This window comes from Cupressus sempervirens, chromosome 11, assembly GCF_028749045.1.
Source record: "Cupressus sempervirens isolate cs-2001-9-10 chromosome 11, ASM2874904v1, whole genome shotgun sequence".
Taxonomy (NCBI): domain Eukaryota; kingdom Viridiplantae; phylum Streptophyta; class Pinopsida; order Cupressales; family Cupressaceae; genus Cupressus; species Cupressus sempervirens.
In genome coordinates this window covers 807,390,330-807,414,831 of record NC_143128.1, presented here as the reverse complement: position 1 = coordinate 807,414,831, position 24,502 = coordinate 807,390,330, and the positions used below count along the sequence as shown (strand labels likewise).

General features: G+C 34.8%; 1 protein-coding gene across 3 annotated transcripts in view; it reads right to left on the bottom strand.

Annotated features, from left to right (window-relative positions):
• The window catches only part of LOC149532015 (Sodium Bile acid symporter family), a 283,483-nt gene that overhangs the window by 77,694 nt on the left and 181,287 nt on the right, over positions 1–24,502 (bottom strand). For all 3 annotated transcript variants that reach the window (XR_016358484.1, XM_089808827.1, XM_089808828.1), the window contains 3 exons: positions 15,736–15,757; positions 15,011–15,078; positions 14,656–14,741 (listed from right to left, as the gene is read on the bottom strand). Coding sequence is in view for 2 of the 3 variants with exons in the window: in XM_089808827.1 (XP_089664953.1) it covers positions 14,656–14,741; positions 15,011–15,078; positions 15,736–15,757 (176 nt within the window). In the remaining variant the exon portion in view is untranslated. The remainder of the gene's footprint in view (positions 1–14,655; positions 14,742–15,010; positions 15,079–15,735; positions 15,758–24,502) is intronic.

The window sequence follows — 24,502 nt, the reverse complement described above, 5'->3', positions numbered from 1 at the left end:
CCAAAGTCTTGGCCATATTTCATGAGCATTGTAATTTTCATTGCAATTAAGAAGCTAATAGTTGTTGGTGTCATTTAAGCAAATTAATATCATTATTTATCAGCTAGTTAGTTTGCATACCAACTGTTTGTAAAAATGTCAGTTGGTTGTAGGTGTTCATTTCTCATGCTTAGATCATATATATGCACTGAATATTGTCAAAATTAGTAGCACACTCATGTTAGGTCATTGTGTAGTTTATTGTAGTCTTCTAGCACAAGATTCTCATTGATGCAAATTGAAGAAAAAGTCATTTGAAGCTAGCTGAAATACTATATCAGTCATACGTCCCTTGCATGTGAATTGTTTGATGAAATTCCTTGAGCTTTCATCAGCATTTTTGAGGGCAGATTTGAGGAGGGTCATTATAGTGGTATCAGAGCTTGCTTGCAAAGTGTTTGACGAAATGTCAAACAACTGAAGTATAAAGATTTTTGGTGTTTGAAGAAGTTATAACCTATTGGGGTTATTACATTTGTCGTCATTTTTTATTTTTTATTTTTTTAGAATCTCCTGTCACCCTTCTTCTGTGTTTTACTGGAGTACTGCAATCTGCTTCCCTTCAAGTGAGTCTGTATGGTGATCTCAAACTTCTATGTTGTATAGCTGACTATGCCTATGCTGTATGGTGTATGGCTACACCATTAACTGCCTCCACTAGTTCTTTGTATGGTCACCACAAAGTGACTAATCAGTACTTGTGTTACTCCTTAGTGCCGTACAGCTTTACTTTTTTCCTACCGTTGCTTGCTTCCTAAAACACCTAGGCCATACAGACCATCATATGATGCTTATATTCTTCTTTCTGAGCCGTACGCTGTTTCCTTCTTTTGTTCGTACAGTATTCTGATTCCCCACAAGGTTTTAGTTGTACAGCATTGGGTCATACGGTGTTTTTCAAGAGCCGTACAATGTTCTTCAAGAGTCGTACGGTGTTCTTGCTTTGCTCTCCTAAAAGGCAGTATGTTGAATTGTTGTGTGCTGTTTCGCCCTTTATTTAATTGTCGTACATCCATACGGTGTTCGATGTTCTCTAAGTCTGTACGGTATACATTAGATATGCTCACACACCTCCTTTATATTTCTTTCTATCCTTTGTTTATGTCATTCCCATCTACTTTTTATTCTAACACTGTTTCTCATTTCTTTGTTAATGCACTTATTCTTCCATGGCTCACCTTGGGTCTGTACAGTGTTTTTGACCCCTAGGCCGTACGGTCAGCCATACGTTCTTCTTGTTGAGTCGTATGGAGCAAATTGCTGTACAGCTTGTGATTTGGTGCTTTGTGCCATACACTGTATGGTGTTTTAGCTTAGTCTCTTCATGTACGGCCGTACAGTGGTTGCTATAGTCTTCTTTTAACATTATATCTCCAGAAAGGTTGTGCTTTTCTTGACTAATTCCTTATTACATTTATCAACTTAAAAATAAAAATACAAGATTTCATTTTACACTTATTTTACATATATACATTATTTATTGTCGTTCTGTTCTATCAGTTGTTTGTCGGCGGGGGAGCATTTCTCTCATGATATATTTTAACTTTGACCCGTTCACCGCTTCTGGTACTTCTTTCCTGTCCAACGTCCATAGCTTTATTGCCCCGTTATCGCCAACTTCTTGTATCTTGTATGGTTTGACCCATTTAACTTTAAACTTTTTGGGTTTGATTTCATTCTACCTGTTATACTTCAACACTAACTGGCCTGGTTGAAACTTATTCAATTTTAAGTGCCTATCATGCCATGCCTTATGCCTTTTCTGTGTAACCTCTGTGGCCCATTGTGCCTGCAGTCATCGCTCATCCAGTTTATTTAAAGTATACCATCCCTCTCTCAGACTTTCCATATCTCCAAACTTGTTTTCAATCACAATCCTTGAACTTGTTACCGTGAATTTCGTCGGCTACCACTCCTTGCCGTCAATAACTGTATTCTTGATCTTAGAACCTTCACTCCATACTACTGAAGTTTTTATTATGCCCTTCCTCTTTGTTTCCTACACAGATCATACGATATGTTTTCCTTGCTGCCGATACCTTTTTACTATATCCGTGGTATGGTGTAACCTTTCTTTTCCGCGTGGTCTGTTAACCATGTACCGTACGATGGAATCTTTCCTTTTTTATGGGTTTGTACTATGTGTTCTTCCCTTTAGCTTTAGCTGTAACCGCTTTTCCTTCTTCTGCTTCTCTATATTCCTTCGGATATTCATTTTCCTCTCCTTTCTCACCTTCGTCGACCCTTAACATATTACAACTCGGAAAGTGCTCGTAATCCTCCACTTGCCAATGAAATAGACTATTTACTGAATCCATATTGTCGTCCTTCAATCCACCTAACCGTAGGACTCCTTCCTCGTCCAGTTCCATTTGCTTCTTACCTTCATCCTCTCCTTCTGAATCGGATGATCTGGCTTCTTCTCCCACCATGTGTTTGTAAATCAATAATAAATCTCTGTCCTCTGCTTTCCATTGATAGTGTATTCTCCTTCTAGTCATGTTTAGCTTTTGTTTGTATGAGCCATCCTCGTCCAAGAATGATGTCATATCCCCTTCTTTTTAGCGGGATGAATACAAAGTCGAGTAGGAACGACTGTGTTCCAATAGTTACTGTTTGTGCCATCAAGATCCCTAGAGGCTTAATGCCATGTTGGTCTACAGTTAGCAATTGGAACATGGGTGACCACAACGTCGGCTATCACAACTTCTTCCAGGTATCTTCTGGTAGGACATTTACCCTTGAACCTCCATCCACAATTATGTCTGAGAGGATTGTTCCCAATATACCCATTTCTATGACAGTCAGATGCCTTCCTGATGTGAGGGCTAGCAGCATTGGGTCTGTTGCGCTTGGTCCGCTTCCTTTCTCCTTCCTAGGTTCTTCTGGTAGTCTAGCAACCAGGGCCATGTTTGTGAGTGTTGTTCGTAGTTGAAGCATTGTGAGGATCAAATCATTGGCATTTCAGTTTGTAATAAAAATGGTTGCGTTCCAATAGTTACCGGTTGCACCCTCAAGGTTCCCAACGGTTTGATCCCGTGCTAGTCTACCGTGAGCAACTAGAATGTAGGTGGCCACAACGTCAGCTTTCCCAACTTCTTCTAGGTATCTTTTGGCAACACATTCACATCGGACCCTCCGTCGACAATTGTCTGTTAGGACATTTCCCAAAATCCCCATCTCGACGACCGCTGGATGCCTTCCCATTGTGAGTGCCAGAAGCATTGGGTTTGTTGTCGTCATTCCACTACTGTCCCTTCCGATTTCCTCCGTTGCTTTCACAAGTGGTGTCGAATTCAGAATGGTCGTTCGTAACTGGGGCATTGTGAGGAGGTCACTTAGTCTGATTGAGACTTCCATTTGCATCACGTGCTTTATTATGTTTTGCTCAGCACAATTCCTTGCTGAGGTGTTGGTGGTGTCCTTCAACTAAGATGTCTCCGCCTGTGATGCCTTTTCAATCTCCGCCTGCACTTCTCCAAATTTCCTCTTTTCTTCTGCTGGGTCCGGGTACTCTTTTCCTTGCCTCTGCATAATCACCAAAACCTCTTCTTCATCGTCCCAATAGTGATCAAGTTTACTCCAGATTTTGGACATTTGGCATCTTCATGGTCGTCGGGTCCGCACCATCTGCATAACAATTTTGGCATGGTTGCTGTTGTGCACTCCCGAGAAAAGTGACCCCACAAATTATAGGCTCAACATTGAACAATCGGACGTCCGTTCGCATCATACTGAATTCGACTCCTCTTGCCATTGTTATTGTTATTGTTCACATTGTTGTTATTTTGCCCGCGTCTATTATTCCTATATCCTCCGGACGTGGCACCCTCTGTGCTTGTATTCTCGCTCCCTCCAAACGCGGAAGCCTCCTGTGCCAGGAACACTTGTTGAGGGCCTCTGGTTTTCATGTTGAAGGGGCATTCTTTTGTGAAATGTCCCATGATCTGACAAATATTGCAGAACTAGTTCTTTGGACAGGAGCCCTTTGTGTGACCTTCTGCCTTAGATTTTGTGCACCATAATTTGCTTCCCTTTGTTTCTTTCTGCATGTTCTTGAATTCCTTCATCATCCGGATCATGTCCTTTTGAAGGGCTCGGACCCTCTTGTTGTTGTTTTCCTCATCGCTACTTTCTTCTTTCGAGGATGCATCGGCATCTGACTCAGAGGAGCTGCTCTTTTTCTTCTTCTTTTTCGTCTTTTGCTCACTCTCTAGGTTCAGTGCCCAGTTGTACACTTCAGTGCATGACGACAACGGCACGATCTTCATTTTCTTTCGCAATTTCGAGTGTAGGCCTTCAATGAACCACCTTTTCTGTAATCCATTGGCTGAATTATTCTCCATTTTGTTGATCAAGTCCTTCAACTTTCTGGCATAGACTCGGATTGTTTCATTTTTTCCTTGTCTTGTATTGTATATCTCAGCTACAATTTCGTTGTCGTCACGGAGTAGTTGAAATTCAGCCGTAAACTTCTTCTTAAGGTCATCCCAAGTGGTTAGGTTCTAGAGATCTACATCGGCAAACCAATCAATTGCAACACCCCATAGGGTGGCCGAGAACTACCAAACCCATTCGTTTGTATCAGTCATGCCATTTGCCCTCCAAATTGTCTCGCATGTCTTGCAATGTTGGATGGGGTCGGTTGTACCATCGCCATCAAACTTTGGCAACTTTTCTTTTGGTCTTGCCATCACTATTGGATTTTGTGAACAGGTGTTGTTTGGTCCTGCAACACTGGTGTTGTTTACTCCCACACCGTGGCTTTGTACTCCCACACCGACAATCTGCAATCCCACACTGGCGAACTGTTTTCCCACAATGGCGGACTGTTCTCCCACACCGGCGAACTATTCTCCCATGCCGGCGGTCTCAACAGCTGCTAACGATGGTGAAGAAGGATCCTCTGAAGTTGTCCCTTCTGGAAGTGTATCCCGGACAAAGAGTCCACTCCACGCTCTTGCTCCCTTGGCACTCCGAGCCGTGCGAGTCAATTCTCTTCCGTCTGGACTCTCTTCGCTCGGCGACTACAAATTCAAAAACTCCTCCCTTGCTTCCTCCACCAATTCCACCCGCTGTCGAGTCTCCTCCAACAATTCTTCCGCACTTCTGCGTCCGTCGGTAATCTTCTGGAACCTCCTTCTACGCTCGGCTTGCTGTGCCAAAATTAAATTTTTTTGTGCAATACATATGCCATCTTTCCCCTTTATCTTATTTCGATCATTGTTAAGCTAATTTGGCATTAAGCTTCATTCCTCCCTCCTTCTAGGTTCAGAGGGCAACGGCGCCAAATGTTTACCGCATAGATTAATTGATTGATGCACACAGACAATGAACACGAACAACAACAATAGTACTCCTTTATTCGCATATGCCAACAGATTACATTATGCTTGATAAGATTCGATTAGATCCTTTACAATGATCCGAGACGGGGTATAAATACTTTCCGCCGAACCTTCCAGAAGGGGTTCGATTCGATTAGATCCTTTACAATGATCCCAGACGGGGTATAAATACTTTCTGCCGAACCTTCCAGAAGGGGTCCGTCGGCTACATAACAATACTAATCTACCCGTCGGCTACAAATCTTTATCGACAACAACACCCTGTCGGCGTTTCTACTGACGACAAAAATCTGCATTGTTTCTTGCATGGATTTCAACGCCTAATGCATGGGAATGTATAAATATGCAAAAATGACCTTTATCTTGGAGTTTTCAAGCCATTACATGGGTAGATCTAAGCATTTTGGATGAAAAACATGTTCTTGGAGGAGAAAACATCAAGGTTTTTGCCCTTGAATCTTCAAATTCAGGTTCACTTCTTTTAATACATGAAATACATGCAAAATGCACTCTAGAAGTGTCATTGCATATTTTTTTAAAAACATGTATTAAGGCAAAACTCATTCTCCAATCCTTGTTGCATATTTTAAAAACATGACTATGCATTGCCCATGCGAAATGCACTCTCCAAGTGAAATGACATGTTTTAAAATTATGCTATTCGCCCTCAAGATGCAAAATGCACTCTCTAAGGGTGATTGCATAATTTAAGAACTTGCTTATTATAACCTTTTTAGTGTGAAACACACTCTCTAGAGGTCATGCATATTTTAAAAACACGCAAAGCTCATTCTAGGATGACCACTACACATTTTAAAAACATGTAGAATGTCTTTCAAGTGCAAAGTGTGGTCTTTGGATGCATATGCATATTTAAATGTAACTGGGTTGAAAGACATGTAATGCACAACTTAAGTGATGAATTAAGCAAATGTCTAATTGATTTTTGAGGAAATATCACTTAATTGGGTCAAAGATAGGCTCAAAAATCAAGCATAGGCTCAACAAATAGAAAAACTAAAAAGCAAAGTTGCCGGAAACTCCTCTATCTCTACTTGGGCGCACATATCCCCATATCCAATTTGGATATGTATCCAATATTGCTTGGATACACGTCGAATATTGTACCCATGTCTGCCTAATAAACTTGATTTTCCAACCGTACCAAATACTATGGGATTTGTTTTTTTTTTTAAGATTTGATGTAGATCTTCCCTTTGATGTTAAAAATATATATACTAAAGCAATTTTTTTTTTTAAATAGTATTAAAAAAAACCTCCACTGGATGAGAAAGACAAATAAAATGTTTTTCTATTTCAGCAACCTATTTTTAGGTTATCTTCTAATACAACTCTATTGTGTTTACAAATTGTAAAGCGTTAAATTAACTTATAAATATGTATGTAGCATTTATGTGTCAATATTACTTTTGAAGTAATGAAAATTTCCTACAATAACTTAGAAACTATGTTAAATATATGTATATGTATTATTTGTTAATGTTGTGTCCAGCCATATCCATATTGGGTGTTTTAATAAATGGCCGTATCCGTACCCAATACCGTTTCTATATTTTTATCCGTATTCGTATCCGTGCAACATTGCTAAAAAGAGTTAACAAAAGCCTTCAATAAGTGGAATCATTATATAAATTGGGGTAAATTGATTGATCAATAGTAAATACTAATCAATTAAATAAAGAACTAAACTCTGAGAAATGGGAAACTAAATTGGAAAGTTTTGTGCTGTTACCTACATTTTGTGGTGACAAAATGCAGGACAAGGGAACCCCTAAGAACACATCAATCATTGTAGTATGCACTGATGGGTTCTAATGTGTCCTAACGTTCCCCATGGGGTTTTAATGGGTCCTAAGTGGTCCTAGAAACCCTTAAGACCCACTATGACTCCCTAGGAATCATTAAACCCCATTAGGAAACATTAGGACCCATTATAACACATTAATCATTGTTAGGGGTCGTAATGGGTCATAACAAGTCCTACTATGTTCCAAGAGGTTTTAATGGGTCCTAAGTGGTTGCAATGGGTTGTAACAAGTCCTACTATGTCCCAAGAGGTTTCAACCACTTAGGACCCATTAAAACCTCTTGGGACATAGTAGGACTTTTTACAACCCATTACGACCCCTCAGGCCACATTAGAAGCCATTATGTCCCCTTATTACACATTAACCATTGTAGGACACACTAACGTGTCCTAAGGGGTCCTAATGTATCATAAGGGATCATAAGGAGTCCTAAGTGGTCCTATGGCCCATTATGACTCCTTATGACGCATTAGGACCCATTATGACCCCTTATGATGTATAAGGACTCATTATGACACATTAGAACTCATTAATACCCCTTAGAGCACATTAAGGAGCCTAGGACACAATAATGAGTGAATCCTAATGTGTCCTATGGGTTTGTAATGGTTCTTAAGTGGTCCTACAACCCATTAAAACCCCTTAGGAAACATTAAGATCCATTTGTACATATTAAAACCCTTTATGACCCCTTAGAACACATTAATCATCATAGAACACACTAATGTGTCCTAAGGGGTTGTAGTAGGTTAGAAGTGGTTCTAATGTATCGTAAGGGGTCATAATTGGTCATAAGTAGTCCTATAACTCATTAAAACCCCTTAGAACACATTAAACACTGTAAGACATACTAATGGTTTCTAAGTTGTTCTAATGTATCATAAAGCATCATAATGAGCCCTAAGTGGTCCCAAGGCCCATTATGACCCATTACAACCCCTTAAAATGCATTGAGATCCATTAGGACACATTAGAATACATTAATACCCTTAGAACAAATTAAAGGGAGTAGGAGACACTAATGTATGCATGATGTAAACCATTGCATTTTGATGTTGTACTGAATGTAACCTTGGGGAAACCTTTAAATTTGAATGACGTGTATGTGCTTTTAAATGCATTGGAATCCACCAAGCCTAAGGCTCGGATTTTCCTTGGAGGTCCAACCCAAATGCTTGGAGGACGAAAACAAATCTAAGACCTGTTTTCCAACAAATATACCAAAAATTCACATTTCTTCTTGTGTGCTCCATGTTAGATTTGCGTGTGGTTCAAAAACAATAAAATCAAACGACATTATATTGTAGATCTCTTTGTTATCTATCTAACCATATAATTTATTTTGAATTCTAGTTATGTTAAGCTCTTGATCATAACTTAGTAATTATTTTGTAACCAAAATAATTTTGAAGAACGTACAATCCAATTCTCTACTATGTTGTACTCTGCATTGTTAAATATCTACACTGGTATTTTAATCATAACTCATGTCGTACTATCCATACATATCCACACACTAACACATGTCATCATGATGCTATCATGAAGCTTTCCTTAACTCCACATGATCTAACTCTCAATAAGTCATTTGTACACATCATATCTTCTATTTGTGTTGCTACAACTGTCTAACACTTAGACAATTTTCTAACTCTAAATGCATAAATAAAATGCTAAATGTATAAATTCTTTTGTATGTATGTCCTATTTTTGTCAAAAACCAACGTGTAGTATTTTGGGCTTAGATTTTCACTTGTTCATCGAATTTTGAAACATTTTGTTTTTTTAAACTAGATGCCATTCTACACACTTAAAAATAAAGTTTTGATTTTCGATTAGTTTTTAATAATTTCTTAGGGGACCATAGACAAAATTTACAATTTCAAGATGTGTCCACTTGGGAAATTCGTAAAAATCATATATTCATTAAAAAATAAAAATAAAAATCCAGGAGAAACTATGTGTTGTTAGATCGCTTCTTAGTAGAGTGATTAAGTTTTTTTTTTTAAAGATCAACATTTTAGGAGCATAGTAGACACTATGTTATGTTTTTTTTTCACAAAAAACAGGTCCACTTTTTGTGCTCCCCCTTTGTGGAGGCCTCAAACTCCACCATTTTAAAAGCAAAAACAGTTTAAACACTAGATTTGGAGTACCATGTTAATGCTATATATATTGATTATTTATGTTTTGAGACCAGACATATATTTAAGAATATTTCAATTAAGATTGGCAAAAGTATATCAAATCTGATCACTAGTTCTAACATACTACAACTCATGTTCTTGTTGCATCTTGAAATTTTTAATCTATTTATCTTCAATTTCTCATCAAAATTCAGAGTTTGCTAATTTCAGAAAAGAAAAAGTGACATCTTATACCCCTTTCTGGTCCCCCATCTTTGTGCACATACCCTATCATGGATAATAATACATATAATATAACTTATTGTCATATTAATTATTATTTAAATTAATTATTCTACCATTTGTTATTAATGATTATATTTTTTTTATCGGTAAAAGGCCGAGGACAAAAAAATTAATTAATTAGATTATATTATACAAAGTCTTCGTTCAATGCGAGCATTGGTAGGAAAGAACAAAGAAGAAAACCTCTAGCCTTGCTCGTGACATAGTCCAACATAGAAAATACACAGGGCTTGAGGAGGCATGCCTCTTTTTTTAGAAACTTATTAGGGCATACCCTTGTTTACGAAAGATTTAAAAAAAAAATTTAGCCATGTTAACAGAGATTATCCATGCCCAAATTGTCCATCTGTCAAAATTTTACGAGTGTAATGTGTATGAGAGTCCTTCTCCATCTTTGCCTTTAATGATGTGGTGCATAGCTGCAAAACTCAGAGCATCTTGACCGACATCATTGTTAGCTACTTAATGTAAACTAAATACGTACAATATTAATATTAAAAACAATCATATCTCCTTTAGACACATCTAATGAGGTAAGTTGAATTGGCTCGATGTTTTTTATTGATTATTGTTTTCATTAATTATGAGTTTGTACATATTGTGATATATTAAATATGCTGATTGGTTTTTTGGGAGGCATATTTTGTTTTAATCAGAATAGATATGCTAAGGTAACATCTAATTACTGTGATTTGAATAAGAGTTTCTCAAAAAGAAAATGAAGTTTAATTATTTCATACCGTAAGTAAATGGATTTCTAATTATATAGCCCAACTATCTGTACCTCAAACTTTTCCTATCGCAATCACATGGCTACGTTATATACTATTATTGAAAAATTAATGAAAATAACATCTACCTGAGTATAATTTACATTCTGTTTAAAATATGATAATGATATAGTATTAAGACTTTATTTTCAGAAGTTTGGATATCATATAAATATTTATTAATATCTTATTTGCAGACTTCTTAGAAAGTGATAATGATCTTCAATTTCCTTATCATCCATTTCCAAGATTCTTTCTTTCTACTAGCCATCTCTTCTCCTTAAGCGTTGCTTCACTTTCTTCATCTTCTGATTCAAAATCAAAATCCTCATAGAGATCTTCATCTAAGACAGCTTCATCCAAAGGAGACTTTGAGACAATATCAGAGTTGAATTTAGAGTTTATTCTAATATTCTTATCTGACTCATCAACCTCAACACGGTTACTTGAGATTTTGGTGCTATTATCAACAACAACCTTAATGTCAGCTTGAATATTGTTTGAGTATCTAGCTTGTTCCTTTAATTTGGAGATTATTATACTGTCATTGATCATTTTAGGACCTGGTCCTAGGAGTGATTCTGGTTGTGAGTCTACTGTCGCTTAAACATTCTTATTTGTAGTTTAATTATGGTTTATATTTTCTATAAGTTCCTTGAGAGACATAAGAGCATCCTGACTGGTAGATGGAGGTACATATAGGATAACAAAATAATCTATCTAAATCTTGGCTATCGTCCTTCAAACTGCTGTATACATTTGGGGGAACTATATTAGGCTAAGAGGGGACAGTTGTACGTAGAGAATGGGGAGAATAGAGAGTTGAAAGGGAATGGTTAGGGTCTAAGCTAGGGTTTAAGCCAAAAGCACGGGAGACCTTCTCGAAATAGGTAAGGGGATTATCCTTAACAGTATTATGCAAGGTGGAGAATAATCAGGATTGGAGGTTTCACCCTCAAGTTCCAGGGCCAAAGATTGATTATACATGCAAAAAAAACCCACCTTATAAAAACTTAAAATGGATACCTTTATTAAAAATTTCAATATTGTCGGTGATATCTCCATAGAACTCTTTGGTAGTGTTAGGGTTTGAGAAAATAATTTTAGATTGAATATCACCATTAAAAAAGGAGGGGTGTAAAAATAAATCGAGTTGTTAGAGATAACCTTAATTGGGTTGAGTACCCTATTTGTAGGTAACTCCACAAGGATTTTGACATTATTTGAGGCTAGATAATTCTCAACTAATCCTCTAAATCCACCTAGTAAATCACCAACTTGCCCTAAGATACAACTATGCAACAATTCAACTAGAAAATTGGGGATTTTAATCCAATGGTAAACCGAAGAAAAGAAAACTTGTGAAATATCATAATTTGTTTCCCAAGCAACAATTAGAAATATTGATATTTGAAATGTTACCACCCCAAAAGGCGACCAACACATTTTCATTGCATTAATTTCACAGATTCTTCGAGTGTTCATTACTAGAAATGAGGTAATCGAACTTGACCTCAAATTTCAACGAGGAGCCTGACTCCTCTGACTTAGCTAGGGGAGCCTTTCGGAATGAAATGTTTTCGAATCTCAAAGTTTTGCCCAAAGTTATTTTGTTTGCACTAGAAGCGAAAGATGGTGTCTTTCCAACAATCAGTATCACCCATGGCTTCGGTTTAAGAGGACTTTATCATTTGTTACAAACCGGAGTCCAACATCCTTTGTTAATATTATTGATATCTCGATCAGGGACCGTGCTAGGGATTCCTTTCCTTCTTAACGGAGACTTTAACTGTTATGCCTGCACATCCAGATTTAGGGCATCAAATGCATTTGATGTCTTTAAGGCATATTTTGTTTTATTAAAATATTGATTATTGTTGCCTTTTTCTGACTGCACAAATGAATTCACATAGTTCTTTTTACGAATATTGCGAACCATTTTTTTTTGTTATCACTAATTAGGAAAAGAAAAAGGAATTTCATAGTTATTGTTACTAATGCTTATATTATAATAAGTATTAATTATTTAATAAATATTTGTTAAATTGAATATAATAATAACTACGATAACTGGCATCATGTATAATTATATATGTAATAATTGATCTATATTATAATAGTGATAATAGACATATAATAATAAATTCCTATACTATGGTTATTCATTGATTATAATAATGGAATTTCATAGTTATTGTTACTAATGATTATATTATAATAAGTACTAATTATTTAATAAATATTTGTTAAATGAAATATCATAATAACTATGATAATTGGTATCATGTATAATTATATATGTAATAATTGATTTATATTATAATAATGATAATAGACATATAAGAGTAAATTCCTACACTATTCGTTATTCATAACGCCTATTATTATTCATTGTAATGATCCTACTACTTATTATAATGAGTTAATAACTAGATATTTTTATAATAAGTATTAAGTACGCAATTATATTTAATTAAATATGATTATGTTCTTAATATGTATAAGTATATTACATTATTATAGTATTTTCTAATAATTGTATTTACTATGTAATATTATATAATAATTTATGATCTTATCATTACTAAATGAGTTCATTAAAAAATAGATCAAATGTTTTGCATGTTTGGTAATCATAATTGTAGATATTTGTTAAATTATAACAAAAAAAAGTGTTTTTATCACCCACACATTTCAAAAGAAATAAGACAAAACGGTATAGTTGTATGCATTTGTTAAATTGTTATCATAAATAACAAGTGAATTTATCATCACATATTGTCAAAAGAAAATAAGACAAAAGGGAATAATGAAATGAATATTATATGAAAATGAAAAGAACACATAAGAAAAGTTGTTCAATCTATTTTAATTCTTGCTTCTCCTTGATCGATGTTTTGACCTGACTATACATAACTGTCATCCAATAGAATTATAGATGGAACAATTTCTATGCTTAAAAGAAATTTGAAAGAAAGATGCATGTTGATTGGTTAATGCTTTGACATTTAATTGAATCTGGGTGAATGCATAAGAATTCCTGCCTGTGGTGTGAAGTAGTGAGAATTAAATCAGAATTATGTACTGTTATATTATATATATTTTTATATTTATTTGTAATATATAAGATAGTTATGCATATTTAGTCTACTCCTTGTTCACTTTCTCATTGTCCATTGTGAGGATAGGGAGTTTGTGAAGGGAGTGATGAAGTAATTTGGTCACACGTTAGGAGGGCCTTGACATGTGTAAGAACCTTGAAGGAGCCTGCGTGTGGACTGTTGCCTTGGTCATAGTTATTCTACCATCCTTCTTAAGGTTAGTGATTAGGAGAGGAGCAACGAATTAGGGCCTAAGTATGTGTTATTAATCAATGGTTGTTTCTTAATCTGATTTAAATGTATAGTGGTGTATGTTAATTTTTGAGAACTCATATTCTCCTAGCAGGTAACATCACAAACTGTCATTCGCAAGTGCAATCCAAACTCTATTTGAGATCTTTAGAGAAAATTAAGTAAGGTACTCGTTGAGGAAATTACTCAAACCAAAAAGCCTACCTATCTCAGTAAAAATTAGTCAAACTCAGGTTGACCTGGTGAAACCATACAAGTTTGTGAATGCTAGCTAATAATCCAAAATGGAACTTGTCAACTCTTGATAAAACTTCAGTATGGTTTATATAAAGTTAGAAAAATATTTCCATTACCAAGGATTAAACTATTCAGGAGTTTGAATCTTGTTCTAAATATTCTAGTTTGTTGAAACTTGTATTGTGTTTCTACTGAGCACTGAGCCAATTTATACTCAGCTGACCAGATTCAATTTTAAAGACCATGTTTCAAATTTCCAAACCTTTAAACATAACTCTATGGCCAAGTATGCACAGATTTTATTACATGTCTAGTGATTAATTGTTGCTTTAAAAAATAACAAAAGCCAATCAATTCGTTCAAGCAAGATTCAAAATAAGTATAAAAAGAAACATGTAAAATAAAACTCACCTCCTGTCAAATAAACATGAAATAGTAGCTTCACTACAGATATTTAAACCCTAATAAAAAAATAATTTAAAGACAACTAAAGTTAATCAAAAACTTCTAAAGTTGTTGTCTTACGAAGACAGCATAACTGAATGATCAACATGATGCATCTCCTCTGTTGAATAAATATTTTGACCAGACATTTAGGTAAAAAGTAAAAACATCATTTAAAAAAAGAGAGGGTTATACAGACTCACATGCCAATAGCGATTGCTATAATAAAATTCGTTGGTGAAACTGTTAACAGTAATGTTCTTGATCCACTTACTTGCATCCAAGGGACCTACAAAACCCAAAAAATATGAAAATTTGAATTGCAATGTTAGTAGTACAAAGCTTCAGCCTATTTTGTGTAAAATTGATCTAAAATACAATTGAAACCTCAATTCTTCAACCAACAAACGTCTCTCAGAAGGATGTATATTTTAATTATAAACATGTGTTGTACATTATATAATTAGAAGAATGTTGAAAATTCAGTAAAGATACAAACCAAGTTTGAAGTAAGAAGCATTTTTGAGCTGGAAAAGTAAATCATATGCATAGACAAACCAAACTAAGAAGAATGCCGTTTAGCATTGAAAATAGTCTCTGTCTTTGATCCACATACTTTGCCACTCCTGTATCAAAACAAGATTTATTTTACAAAACATATTAGGTTATTTATGGTATATTATTTTGGGCAAATAAAGCAATATACACTTCCTAATATGTACATTCTATTAGAATGGCCTTTCTCTATACATCATCATCTCCAAATGCTAAAGAGTTTTCCAATATAGTAAATCATGCAATAATTCTGAAGGAAACTATTGTGCAGCCTTCAATAAGATCGTTTACAGCTAAAAAGAGCTCGTATGTCAAGCAATAAACTTTGGACCGGGAATGTTTGTCCAATCTTGAGTTTTGAATTCTTAAGATATCATAATCAGATCATTTTCATATGACTATCATATTTCATTAATCATAAACTACTTTTGAGCCTTCTTGGATAATGCTATAAAAGAAGGGTCTGCAAGTACTACTGCATGTCTGATTAAGCATTGACAAGAATTGTTTTGACAGTGTACTACTTTTATGACCCAACAACCAACCAAAAGGCATATCTGATTATGCATCGACAAGAATTGTTTTAACAATATTCTACTGCATGTAATTGCATCAATTATGCCATTTCCAACTGATGTATTTGTTCTGTGTCTGTGTGGGACAAACAGCCATACTTAACAATAACTTTGCAGATCTGAATCTAATGTTTAACAAGTATTTGTGCTCACCATCAAATGTAGTTCGTATCCCCTGTAGAAAAGCACAAATAAAATATATTTGTAAATAATGTTTACAAAAAGATGTTGGTGGGACATAAAATTGCATTTACAAATGTATAAAATATTTCAAAAGAACTATTACAAATATAAACAGACTTCGAACATATGATATACATAACACAGAATAATAATTCATTATTAAGGGTCCCGGCAATAATTAAGTCAAGTTGCATGTAGTGGATTTTAAAGTACACAAAATGACTGAAACCAAACTTGAAATCGGATGACACTAATACAAGCAATGAAAAGGACCGAATGTTTAACATTTTATGTTAGATATTATGTCAAATTAGAATACAGTAAAAATACACACATATAATAGGCAGAATAAATGTTATCAAAAATCAATATATTAAAATAACATATATAATGATTGCCTTTCATAGAGCTAATCCCAGTAGAAGGTGAACTGTAAATTTGATTGGAATATGCTTTTACAATCATTGGAAAGTTATCCTTGATGGGATAGATAGCTGATAAACAATTATTGCAAATGATCAAAACAATAAATTAACATCATCAGTTGCCTAAATAACATGTGCACATTTATTCCCTACAATATTTTATCTCCAAAACATGGCATTTTTTTTTGATGATTTTTTTTCCAAAATCTGTTGGACATGTTATGATCATTACAGTATGCTATCAATTATTGAGGCTACATTTAAGACATAACCCTCCAAATAGTTACCTTACAATGGTTCGCATGATCTCATACAATTATTGTCATGTCCCCTTTTCAAGATTAGATACATGGAGAAGACCTCTAGCCTATCCATTTTTCCATAGGCGAAGGGATAAGCAAGGGAAATAAGAACAATGATATTCTAAGTGGGCACCTGATCACTTCACAACATTTTACCTCCGAGGTCATATTTTAAAATTGTTTGTTACACTTTTTTCAAAATTTAATTCAAAAGAGGCCTTTTGATGTATTTAGCAGCATTGGATTAGAACCAGAGTTTGGATGTCCTAAAAGAGAGATTCACAACAAGCTGGGAAACAATGCGAGATACTACATGGAAAATTCAGAGATTGACGGGGGAGAAAATCGGAAGTGGAAATGTATATGTCCCCATTTTCTGATTCTCTTGTAGTGCATCCTACGTTACTGCTTGGACCTTCAGACCCGGGTGTGAATGTTGGTACGAGAAACTTGTACGAAATTCTGTTTTTGTGGGTTTTAGATGTGTTTGAGTGGGGGGATGCATGTGTGTGCATATACATATAAATACATATAAATATAAATAAATCCACAAAATTAAATCAGTAAAGAAATATACAGAATTAAATCATTTTTTTATCAGTAATGTCTTTTGGCTAGAGCACCGAACTAATGAGGTCACATTTAGAAACCCCATTCTAGTTGTGGTGATCCAAACCAGTGTTAAGGCATTAACACCTCTTGAATTTGAGTCTTCCAGATATCAGCTTTTACCTCTCCATATTGCTTTCGAATCAACATGAACTACCACACCCAATGGGCAATCAAGCATCATCTTCATCTCTCTTGATCTTATCTCTCCATAGCATCTCCTTATCACTCCAATGCATTGGTTCTCATCATGACTGGCGAACTCCTTATATCTCATATCATATCAGCACAGATCTGTGTCACCTTTTAGGACCTCTAAACCTGTTTTGGTCAAATTTCACTTCGTCATCAAGACTCAATTATTTTTCAAACACTAATAATATACTTTTATAGATCTTGGATTCAATATCATCACCATATAAATTTCATAGTGTTTTGATTAGTTATAATATGTTATTATTTCAAAATATTATAAGTAGATATTTTAACATTCATGAAGATGCTACCTCAAAAAAGGAAAGAAAATAGTAAATCATATCAAAAAAAAATTAAAATTTATATTTAGCGCTAGAGGGGAGTCCTCTTCAAGAATATGTAATTTTTTTTTTCAAAAAGGTCTAGATTTGATAGGGAAGTTTTGACAGAAGAAAAAAATCATTGATTTTTTATAAGGTCAGCCTTGAGTACTTATAACAAAGAAAATATACATCAAAAAGAAATATTTCTTTTTTGACTCCACTAGTTATACATCTCATCTATAACATATGTCATCTATAACATATTTTGAAATTGGGGCAAAAAAAGATTATTTGCATATACTTGTTTGACGAGAACTACACCCTATATTATTCACAGCTAAAAAAGGACTTCAAAAAAATTTAAAATGAATAAATTCTTTCTCAAAAAAAATTAAAAAATTGCAAGCATAAAATTCATCTAATTTAATTTTACACATTTCATTAGTTTACATCATCTTCAGATTCTAAACACAAATGTCACTTTTATGTCATTGAATTTGAAGAGTATGAGTTTTGCAGTCCTTTTTCTTTATAAAAGGTGACATAGGTTTGTACTTTTACGCTATCCCCATTTCTACCCCTTATATCTTTAATTAACTTTGGTTTGAAAGTCCTCGATCTCTATAATTGGGCTAATGTGTGTGGATCAGCGGCATAGGGATCGGGTGAGTATAATCGTGGGCTTCAATGTGGCAAGTAGACTGTTGCAGACTCAATTCACACATATCCAAATACTTCTTCATACATGTATCCTTCGTCTTTGTTGGGTAGTGCACGGGTGCAAGGCTCAAACTTGTATTGCCATTCCAATACAACTTTGCAATAATCAACTTGTTGCACTACGGGATTGATCCCAAAATTAAATCATTTGATAGTGTCATACTTCACCATTGATCAATGTCAATGCCAACAATAAATATTAAATTTCATTTTAGGGTTTTGCGGATAAAAAAAATTGAAGCACTTTAAAATGTTTCTTAAAGTAAATAAAGTCACGAAATGGATGGATGTGCTCAAGGGTTGCCAAATGCCCTTGGATGTTCTCTGTGTGCTCATCCACATCCTATGTATGAAGACAAATGTGCTTGATGCACATATGAACACAACCACAAACTGTGGATGTGCATCTGCAGGAAATCCAGATACATTCCCCACTACATTTGTACCCAAATGCATCCACACTAGGATGCAGGGTCAAGGGGTGCACATGAGATATCACAAAGTGCAACTAGTGTTGGTTTTTTGGCTTGTTGTTTGCACAATCAAAGGGGTATTTTGATGTCGCAAGTGTGTTCAACTTCAAACAAAATAATGGAGATGACTGACACTTTTTGGAGCAATTTCAAACTTGTTCCAAAGTTACCATTTTTAGTAAGGGTCAGTTTGGACACCAACTGGTTAGTTTGGAGTATTGGATGACTTACTATTTTTGGTAGTTGATATTTTTAAGAATCACTATTTATAGTAACCTTCATGTTTGGTTGGTGATCTCAATCTTAGCCTTCCCCCAGCTTCAAAGTGCAAAGTCTTCAATTTCAAGTGTTCCTAAGGTTGAGAAATATCATTCTTTCACATAAATATTTTATAAAGTAACTTTATGATTTAATTGAAATAAAGTGTTCAAAAGAACCTACCCTCCCCTTGACCCATGCCTAGGCAATGACAACTTTAAGTTGTTTTTAAGTGAAATCTTAGAAGGAGTAAAGTTTATTATTTAATATTCAAGTTTCCCTATCTGATGTTGCCTTAACTTTAGTTAAAGCTCTATAAAATAGAGTTTTGGCTCTCATTCTAGGGATATTAATTTGGTTATGACATATGCTTCTTCTTGCTAGTTTATGAGGATGTAACCCCTTGCAGGCAACATATTCATGTGAATGACACAATCTAGAGCATAACTTGGTGATTTCACACAAAGTTCAAAGCTAAGCTTTAGTGGTTTGATCGCTTCTTCAGTTTCCCAAGTTGCAAAGTGCTAGAGATTGTTTATGAGAGCTGATCAAGAAAGTTTTCAAAGTCTATTGCATATCTTTCAGTCTATTTCTTTCTAGTCATACTTTCTCAAGCATAGCATACTTGTTAGAAAATCTTTGGAGTTGTTTGGCATGAGTGGATAGAAGTTAGAAACCCTTACCAGATTTATTATTGCATGTCCATTGTTTTCTATTATCAATAACTAGGTATGTGAGCTTCATGCTTGTAATTGGTTTGCACCATTTAGGTATTTCTAGTTGTGATTTGTATTGTAATGCTCACACTAGCTGCATATTATAAGAGTTTATTTAAGTGATGATGGTGGCAAACCCCTACTCATTTAGATAGCTGAATAATCATTTCCTTATTTTATTGGTTAATCAGCAATGGTGACAAACCTTACAAATCTAGATAGATGCAATCACATATGATTGAACCAATTGAGTTGGCACAAACATGCCCCACTTATCTAGTTAGTTGTCATGTTAGAATTTGCATATGTGGGTTTAATGTACATGCATATGATCAAAAGCTAACATTGAACAATAGTTATAGCTTGTTTCATTTATTTCAAAAAGAAAAAAAATCAGAGGTGGTCATTATAGGGAATCCCTTCAGGGAATTGATGCACAAGACAATTAGAAGGAATTGATATTATCCTCAAAAAAAGATCAATAGTTATCTTTGAATATGGCAATGCAAATAGATAGTGTGGGGATAAATCAGGAATGCAAGACAAAGAATGCATACAAGATCAAGGAAGCAGCTATAAGTAGACAAGATTAGCCAAAACATCTATTTTGGCATTTCTCTTGCCTCCCAAATCCAGGATTTTTTGCATGGATGACAAGAGAGAATAAAATTCTAACAAGGGAAATGTTGAGCAAGTTGGGGATATGAGAGCCAAGCTGATGTGTGTTGTGCCAAACAAGATGAAAATGCAGACTATGTGCTACTAAGATGTGATGTAACTTGATTGTTCTTCAAAGATATTGATGAGGAAATAAATTGGCAAAGTCTGCTCCCTAACATTAGGGAAACCTTTGTAACATGGCAAACAATACTCAAAAATTCAATCTTTTCCAATATTTGGATAATAACAAAATTGATTATTATCTAGGAGATTTTGAAGGAACACAACAAAAGAATATTTCAAGATAAAGAAAAGCACAAAGACGAGTTGCTTCAGAAGATAGAATTATGTAAAAAGACTTGCTAGCTTTGATACCACTGTAATAAGCCCTACATATTATTCAACGTCCAACTTGCAAATGTTTGTGTTTTTTAATGTTTGGTTTTGATTTGCACTTATAAAATAAAAAATAAATATTTTGCAAGGCAAGAAATAATAGCATTGCAAACATAAGATATTTTGGAAACAAAATAAAGCTGGAATGATTCTTATTGAGCATGATATATAAATATTTACAATGCTTTTTGTTAACCATTCATACTCAGAGATCCTCAAGCCTTTATTATAAAATCTAGAAATGTATGGCAGCAGTGCATGAACCTGTACATAATAGCTGATAACAAATATTCAATGTTGTTAATTATTGCAATGGCTGCCACAATTGATTCTAGAAATACCCTTTAAAAATCTGCACTTAAACCCGTATATATTTCAATTTGCCAATAATATTCTAAAAATCCTTGAATAAACTTCACAGATTTGCTCATAAATGTTTGAAACCTGATTAATAATGGTTGCCAATGATAACCCACAGGTCTGCAATGAATAAGCATCAAATATATGCACAAACCCATGATATTTCTTCACCAATAAACCCAATCAGGGCCTCTAAATAAAGTCATTGCCATTTGCACAATTCTCTGGATATTACACTAATTCAAACTGCTGAAAATTATGAAGAATTCCTGATTGTCCAAGCTGAAACTTCTGAAACCCTTGTCTCCAAATTCTCTTTAAACTAATCAGAAAGCATAAACAAACATAATGAAAAAGAACTCATGTGAGTTTTTTATAGCTCTTTGTGGAAGAGCTCCACACTTTTCCAGCCAATGTGGGATAGATAAATATACTTTTTTCCCTTTAATAATTCATTTACTCAAATACTTTAATTAATATCTTCACTTAAGCTTCCATAAATTGATCGAATAATGGGTCCCTTCCAATGATGATTCAACCCTAAACTTAACTGAAATTATAACTTTATCATAAGCCATTTCATGTTTTAATAATAATTTGGCCACTAAAATAGTAATAACTCCCAAAATACTTATCCTTAAATATGATGTCTGAAACAGGAGTCACACCTATTATTTCCCCACGTAACCAAATGCCCTTTCCAAAAATAGATAGGGTCCCTCTCAATCATCACCAGACTTACCATAAATACTAAGTACATGAAACTAAGTCCAAACGAAGTCCAAACTAAACCAAACCAAGACCAAAATGGAACATACTGAATTGCGGAGAAGACAAGACCCTCCCATAATCGAGCCTTTGCTCAAAATTCCCTATATCCACAATAATTAGCCTATGAAGGACACAATAATAGGTTAACAACTCGTCCTCTAACACGAGCTAAAAAGGGGACAGTACAAATTCTTGATCATATATGTTGTTAACAATGTGGCAAGAAATGAAAAAACTATTGAAAACCATGTTGTTAAATTATGATAGAGAATTATGAAAGGAGAAAGCTTCATTTGCTAGTTCTCCCCATAAATGGGGTTAATATAATACCCTCTCATGTGCATATGTTTTTGTTTCACATTTAGGATCTTCAATTGGAATCTATGTGTACATGTTGGTGTATTGTGCTAGTTGGCATGCATTGGTTGCATATGTATTCATGGTTAGTTTTGAAGTTAACTAAGTAATTGGACCTAATATGGCTAGGTTTAGCGTTGACATTAATGTCAGTCAAATCCTAAGTTATGAAAGTATTAGCAACAGTAAATTAATTATTAAACCATTATAAATTACTATTAATATTTTATACCACTAATGTTGGTATTATTAATGATATTGCAACGTGGAATTAAGAAGGTCGTTAATTGCTAATTATCAAACTATCTAATGAAAAAACTTGTTTAAGGATTTAACCAATGCCTATATATCATGCTAGTACTATTCAAATGAGATTTTATTGATTATCAATATTAATATCATCCAATATGTATTTGAACCTTTGAGTTTAGTGGAGGGATGATATTATTGCCAATGCAAATCTTATATAAAACATGAAATAAGCGTGATAATATCATTATTACGTTAATTTTACATGTCATAGTATGTACTATGAGATAATATTTATCAAAATTGAATCTTGAATAATTATGACAATAAAGTAATTAATAATACTATTAATGCCCTAATAAGATGTAAGCATTATCAAATATAGAAACATTAAGCATTATCTAAATTATGAGATTAGTATAGTTATAATGGGTTTGATGAAATTAATTAATATTGTATAATAATGTTTTGATTAAGTAAAAATAGGTTTTAAAGGACCCGAAACCTTATACAAAAAACAAAAGTCTAAAAGGATAAGCAAAAAGCTAACAACATAGTATAAAAGCACAGAACAACAAAAGATAGGCCTCCAAGAAAAGCAAACAGTAGGCCAACCAAAAACCAAGCTGTAAAGGACAGCCAAAAGACAACAAAAGACTAGCACCTGACCAACTCGATAGTCTTTATCAAGTCAACAGCCTAATCTGCCAGAATGTGCAAATTCTCTGCAGTGGCCTTCACCTCTTCCATCTTGTTCACTTCCTCATTCTTCTTAGAGTGAGCCGGAGTGCGTTTACTGGGACCTTGGTTCTCTACCACCGAAGGGGAATCCTGATCTTTGTCTTGCTCAAACTTTTTCAAAAGATTGCCCACCTTATCAGCCATAGCCTTTAGAGATTTGCTATTATTCTCTGCCATTTGCTTGATCATCTTTTCAATATTGTCCAGTTTGGCTTCCAGTCTAATAATCTTCCCCTGATTATCACTATTAGCCTTCTCTAGCACCCTATTTTTAACTTCGAGTTGTGGAATCTTGTGCATAAGGTTTTTAACCTCTTCATTATTTCCAATTACTTTCGAGAGCCGGTCAATATGTTGTCCTAAGGTACGCTCTCCTTTGGCCAGTTTGCTAACCTACTCCACCTCGTTACCAATAAACTGCATTTGTTGTTTCAGGATGCCAATCTCCTTCAGAATGGTCCCTAGGTTTCCTAATAGACCTTTGGAAGAACCAATCACACCCTCTGTTTTAACATCAGAATCTGGATTTCGCTCCTACTCCCCCTCATCCTCTTTCTCCGACTCCACATTCTTCATAGCATTCTGAATCTTCTCCCCTTGAAGCCTCAAAGATTTTTGCTTCCTCTCCATTCTGTGAGCAAGAGGTTCATCATTAGATGGGGTAGAAGCCCTACCATTATTGTGACCCTTGAAACCCTTTCCTTTGCCCCCACTCCTCTTCTTCTCGTAATCTCTCACCATTTCCTCCACAAAATCACTTTCGCGCTGAGAGTCACTCCCTTCAACAATCTTCTTCTTCTTCTGAGAGCTACACCTAGAACCTCTTTTTAGACTCTCGTTACCCTCCTTTGCATCATCTTGAGTATCTGAGTCATAACCTTTCTCTGGGAGACTGCCCTTCGTGTCATAATCCACTGCCTTCAAGTTGCCCCTGGGTTTCATAGCCTTTTTGGATTTTAACACATTCATAACAAGAACCATTAGGTCCTCATGAGACACATGTTCTCCATTCGGATCATTTTGAATTGCCTCGATGGAGAGGCTCAGAGATTGCCTCAAATAAAAGGGGAAATTGATCCTCACATCATGCCAAAAGTGATTAGCTAACATAAAATGATACCCATATAGCTTTGTAAACCTACCATCCAAAGTAAGGTACTCCATAATGACAAAAAGCACAAA